The 6,237-nt window shown below is 46.2% G+C and overlaps 1 protein-coding gene across 1 annotated transcript; it reads right to left on the reverse strand.

Annotated features, from left to right (window-relative positions):
- Window positions 1–3,639: 3,639 nt before the first annotated feature.
- LOC127486527 (SURP and G-patch domain-containing protein 1-like) lies at window positions 3,640–5,866 on the reverse strand. The gene is given in 1 exon segment (XM_089322010.1): window positions 3,640–5,866. A coding segment is annotated over 1 exon segment (1,950 nt). The 5' UTR covers window positions 5,715–5,866; the 3' UTR covers window positions 3,640–3,764.
- Window positions 5,867–6,237: the final 371 nt, after the last annotated feature.

Consider the following 6,237-nt stretch of genomic DNA (forward strand, 5'->3'; position numbering starts at 1 on the left):
AAATCAGAAATCTAACACCTAATGTTGGAATTTGGTAATTTTTTCAAATCTTTGTTCTTTAGTTAGCAACTCTGATTCATTTAAATATGTTTTCTATAGAATTCTGCATGCCTGGTTACTTTGTGGCCTTTTAATTAGTAGTAACATATGGAACTGTCCATGGAAGCACTGATGGTTCTTTTCTACTGTCTAACAGGGTTAATTTCATCACAGAATTTTTCACTAAATTTTAAGTATAAAGTTTATAATGCAAATTGATGAACAGCTAATTATTGTTGCTACTTTCTACTCCACTGAAAATAAGAACAGCATTATAGATACCACATAAAAGCAATTCTTCAGGCTATGAAAACACCATTATAGAGTTAAGAAAGAATTTGTAAATTCTCTTGAGCAAAATCCTGTGGAAACTTCATTCTAAATGTTTTTGAAACAGTTGTTAAGCAATGATACATGACTCTTGTTTGCACTATATTATCATGTCTTCTTTAAAAGTAAATATTTTTTGTTTCTGTAAAAAATGAATAGAGGAAATCTGTGTTTCAAACAATAAATATGGTATATAAAATGTAAAATCATGTGACATTTAAACAGGTACAAAAGCACTTTATAGAATTATAATTCTCTCTCTCTCTCTCTCTATATATATATATATATCAATTGGATACAGTAACAAAATGGAGACAAGTAATTATTATTCTGTTGTTGGTTCTGAAACAATGAAGTATAAACTCATTTATTTGATGTGTGGAATATCTCTGAAAGAGTGGAGATTGAAGTGTTATGCACCGCCTTTAAGGGTGAAGACATACATAATTGAACAGCAAGGAATACTGTTTTTTTTTTTTTTGAGAGAGAGTGAGAGAGAGAGAGAGAGAGAGAGAGAGAAAGGTCTTCCTTCTGTTGGTTCACCTCCCAAATGACCGCTACAGCTGGCACTGCGCTGATCTGAAGCCAGGAACCAGGTGCTTCCTCCTGGTCTCCCTCATGGGTGCAGGGGCCCAAGCACTTGGGCCATCCTCCACTATCTTCCCAGGCCACAGCAGAGAACTGGACTGGAAAAGGAGCAGCTGGGACTAGAACCTGGTGCCCATATGGGATGCCTGTGCCGCAGGTGGAGGATTAACCAAGTGAGCCACGGCACCAGCCCCAGGAATACTGTTTTTCATTATGTTGATATCTTACAAAATAAATAAAAATATTTAAATCATTAAAGTTAGAGCATCTTATCAACACCATCACACCACACTCCTTATCAATCTCCCAAATTCATCATCTGTATATAGGAAAATGATTTTTACCTAAAATCATGCACACTATAGGTAATCTTCTTTATTTTTAACATCTATTTTGATCTTCTGCTTTGTTTCATATTGTCTGTTTTCAAATACACTTATTTTTCATTTAGAGTCATATTTTTGGCCCTATGCTTTAATGTTAATTTTCCATGTTATATCTTAAATGTATTAATATTTGATTATTATTTTCAATTCATATTTGCCTTTTTAATTTTATTTTTAGATAGAAAACAGAGTGAACTTTGAACATTTTGCTATATTTTTTCATGTGTATCAACGTGACATGTAAAATCTGTTAGCATATCTTGCTTAATAACTTACAATTCATATGAAAAATATCTATTGTGATGTATTCTCTTGAAAAATAAGATGAAATAATTGAGATAATTTTGTTGGAATGCTCATTATAAAGGAAAAACCTTTGGCTGCAAAATCATTTTCCTTATTCCTTCCTGAAACACAGTATGCTAGTCATACAGCAGCTATTATGTAGCCATGAGGTAAGATTATGGAGACTATAAGCCACATTGTCAGGATCATGTCAATGTTACATTCTCAGACTACTATATTAGTCCCAAATCATATAATTTGGGGAGCTTGTTACACAGAAAAATAAAATGATTTAGATAAGCCTATAACTTCAATTATCTATTATGTTCAATCAAGTTTATTATTATTTTTTTTTTGACAGGCAGAGTGGACAGTGAGAGAGAGAGACAGAGAGAAAGGTCTTCCTTTGCCATTGGTTCACCCTCCAATGGCCACCGCGGCTGGCATGCTGCGGCTGGCACACCGCGCTGATCCGATGGCAGGAGCCAGGTGCTTATCCTGGTCTCCCATGGGGTGCAGGGCCCAAGTACTTGGGCCATCCTCCACTGCACTCCCTGGCCACAGCAGAGAGCTGGCCTGGAAGAGGGGCAACCGGGAAAGAATCCAGCACCCCGACCGGGACTAGAACCCGGTGTGCTGGCACCGCAAGGCAGAGGATTAGCCTAGTGAGCCGTGGCCCCGGCCAAGTTTATTCTTAACTGAATGGAAACAGTATTATTTTATTTTATTTATTATTTAATTATAATTATTATAAATCATCCTCCTTATCTCTTACCCAGGTTGTCCCTTATGATATTTTAGTCTCCAACAAATGAAGCATTAAGTCCCTCTGGTAATGAGGAAAAGATTTCCCAGTAGCTGTCTCCTCTCAGTTTCAACATAATCCTAGTATTACTTCAGGAGTAAAACTTTGAGAAAGATCTACCAAGTCATACAGATATCTTGCAGACTATAATATCTTTTAAAATCTAAAATGACACTTGTTCCTCTTATCTGTTCTATTAAAAGACACTATTGGTTATAATTAATCTAAACCAAAAACAGCAGTATTATTTTTACTTCAGTATCAGTTCACTTATGTGCTTTTTTTTCTTTTTCTACAATAAAGACAAGTATAGAGAAAGCAATTTTCAAGACATTTCTTACAATTTTCCCTTTAGATTAATTAACAGATGGCAGTGAGAGAGCAGGAGAAATTAAGAAAAGATATTATAATTTAAATAAGTATCTATGAAGGGGCATGCTAACACTTGCCTGTTAGTTACACATGTTCAATTCCTGCTAGTAATGCCTAGCTCATCTTTATCACTTATTTACCCACAAAATAATTATCTTAGGGTAACTGCTGTAGCGCATCAGGTTAGGCTGACACTTAGAATGTACACGTCAATCCACCGTCCTGATATTTATTTGTGAGGAAGCAGATATTGGCTCAACTAGATGGGTTCCTGCCACAGATATAGGAAACCTGGGTGGAGTTTATGCCTCCTGGCTTTGACCTAGCCCAGCTGAAGCTACTGAGGGAATTTGGGGAGTAGAACTGAAAATAAGATTCATTCTCAATCTCATTCTCATTCTCATTCCCATTCATTTCTCTCTCTCTCTTTCTCTCTCCCCCCCATCTCTACCATTCTGCTCTTCCAAAAAATAAATGCATTTTTTAAAGATTTGTTTATTTTCTTTGAAAGGCAGAGTTACAGAGAGGCAGAGGCAGAGAGAGAAAAGTCTTCCATCTGCTGGTTCACTCTGCAAATGTCTGCAAGGGCTGGAGCTGGGCTGATCTAAAGCCAGTAGCAAGGAGCTCCTTCCAGGTCCCCTATGTGGCTGCAGAGGCCCATGGACTTGGATCATCTTCCACTCCTTTCCCAGGCCAGAGCAGAGAGCTGGGCTGTAAGTGGAGCATCCTGGACTCAAACTGGTGCCCATATGGAATGTGGGCACTGCAGGCCACAGCTTTACCCACTATGCCACAGAGCCAGCCCCAATGAATACATTTTTAAAAGAATACTTTTTTTTTTTTTTTTTGAGCACTGAGACTTTAATACACAGCACGACACTGGTGACGGCAGGGGCGGGCGCAGCGCGGCCACGTTCCACGGTCCAGGACCGGTGCTGGGAAAGCCGCCTGCGCAGCTGTCAGTAGTACGGCCGCCTTGGATTGTTCAGGGGGTTGGGCCGGAAGCGGTAGGCCAGCATCATCCTCTTGCGGAAAGCCTCGTACTCGTCGTCCTCCTTGGAGAGCTCAGCCGGCCGGTCGATGCCGAAGCCGGCGCCGTCCACGGTGGTGGTGCCCTTGCTGACCGGGTTCTTGATGCCCTGGCCCTCGGAGCCCAGCCCCTCGCCCTCCTTCCAGCCCATCTTCATGAGCATCTGGTAGCCGATGTTCTCCACGGTCAGCTTGAACTCCTTGTACTCCGAGTAGTCGGGCTCACGGCCCTCCTTCAGCGCCTTGAAGGTCTCCATGAACTTGTCCAGCTCGTCGGGTAGCAGGAAGTCTCCGATGAAGTGCTTGCCCTGGCCCATCTTGGTCAACTGCTCGGCCCACTCCCGCGTCTTGTCCATCTCCATGCGGCGCAGCCGGTGCTCCCAGGTGCCCAGCTCGCTGTCCACCTCCTCCTCGCTGTCGTAGCCGTGCTGGTGCTGCTGCAGTGCCTTCTCCCACAGCAGCTGCATGTCCTGCATGGCCCGCTTGTGCTGCATGATCATGTCGTACATCTGCTGCATCTCCTGCTGCTCCTTCAGCTGCTTCTTCTGGGCGTCTGACAGCTCCGTGACGCCCACCAGACCCACGGGCTTCCCCTTCTCGTAGCCGAGCCCCTTGAGGTCCTGAACTGAGAGAGGCGAGGGCGAGGCGTCCACCTCTCCCTGCACCAGCTCCGCAGTGGGGAGCTCCACCTTGTCCTCCTCGGGCCCCCACCTGCTCTTCCGCTTTCTTTTCACGGCGGCCATGGCGGAGGCCGGCTTCCCAGGGGCGGCCGGCGCGGGGGCAGCGGCCGGCGCGGGGGCCGATGAGGTGGGGCAGGTGGCGGCAGGGGGCGAGGCCCCCGACGGGGCGTCAGGAGGGGACGTGTGCTTCGGGCTGGGCTCAGGTGCTGGGGGGCTGCCTGTGGAGCCGGCCTTGGCGCTCCGGAACTCCTCTAGCTTCTGCCGGAAGTACTTGTACCCCTGGCTGTTGGGTTCCTACAGAAAGCTGAATGCCTGGTTCTCGCGGTTGTTCTGGAGGGCGATGGTTTCCACCTCGGGACCCCCGTCCGCTATGAACCTGGCCAGCTTTTCTGCGAGGCTCTTGGCCTCCTGGTCCTCTGGGGGTGAAACTTTCTGAGAGGCTCCCTGGGACTTCTGCGCCTCCTTCCTCATCTCAGCCACCTTCTTTCTGTAGTAGAGGAATTCCCTGCTATTCTTATCGTGTAAAAACGCAAACGCTGGGTTATCCTTGTAGTCCTCCATAGCTACTTTTTCTAACTCGGGGTCTCCTTCTGCCACAAAGCGGGCCAATTTCTCTATCACTTTCCGAGTCTTGGCTCCCTCTGGGGGTGAAACTTTGATCTCCAGCCACTGCTCCTAGTCCTCCTCCTCGTCCTCATCGGGGGACTGGAAGACGCTGGGCCGCTGGGCCACGGGCAGCTGCTTGGCGTGCGAGTAGTTCCTCACCTGGCCCGGGGCGCTGCCCAGCCCCAGGCCCGCTCGCTTGCCGAGCAGCAGGGGCCTCTTGCCGGCGCTGGGCGGGGGTGTGCTGGGCGGGGCGCCGGCTGTGCTGGCGGTGGCGTCTGTGGTGGTCTGTGTCTTCTGCAACTTCAGGAACTGCTGCAAGAAGCTGCCGTCATTGGCGAATTTGTTAGAGACGCAGGAAGAGTTGTGTGCGTTCGCGACTTCTCCGGGATGCGGGGGCTGAGGGCTGGCCGCCTGGCTCTGCTTAGCTTTCTGCTCCATTCTGGCCTCGATTTCCCGCTTCTTCTGCGCGATGAGCTCTTCTTGGTGCAGGGTGTTCATGTTCATCTTTGCAGACTTGGGGGGAGCGACCCCAAACCACCGGTTAGCCTTCCCTGCAACATCCCGGTTGTCCATCTTGAGACTCCAAGAATACATTTTTAAAAGGCAGCGGTGTTGTGGTGGTAGTGGCAGCCAGCTGCCAGGGTCTCAGGAGCCTGGCCCTGCACATTGCTGCTGTGGGCTGGACCGACAGCCATGCCACAGGTCTTTTGGAACAAATCATGGGATGCAGCTTCATTCAGATGTGGTAGAATATGCCAAGGAAAAATTTGGGTGCTTTATAAAAATAGTGATAGCTTTGATAAATTTGAGTTCTGTGAACCTTCATTGGTGGTTGGTAATTGCCTCCAGAGATCATCTGACAGACATCAGTATGATCAGATTTATTGTGATTCTAGAGTCCAGAAAAAACTACATGAACATTTTACTGAATGTGGGAGGCATACTAGTCATGCTTACAGAAAATCAGTTAACACAGATTATGCTAACTGGAGAAACCACTTGGGAAAGTAAAAATAACCTTGCTATTTCATTTGCTCCACTTGTGCACCAAAGTGAGAATGATTATGGCAAGCTTGCCATTGTTGGACTGCCTCCCTGACCTGTCAGAAAACTGCAG

Source organism: Oryctolagus cuniculus, chromosome 19, assembly GCF_051225735.1.
Source record: "Oryctolagus cuniculus isolate XC-2025 breed Fujian yellow rabbit chromosome 19, ASM5122573v1, whole genome shotgun sequence".
In the NCBI taxonomy this organism is placed as follows: Eukaryota; Metazoa; Chordata; class Mammalia; order Lagomorpha; family Leporidae; genus Oryctolagus; species Oryctolagus cuniculus.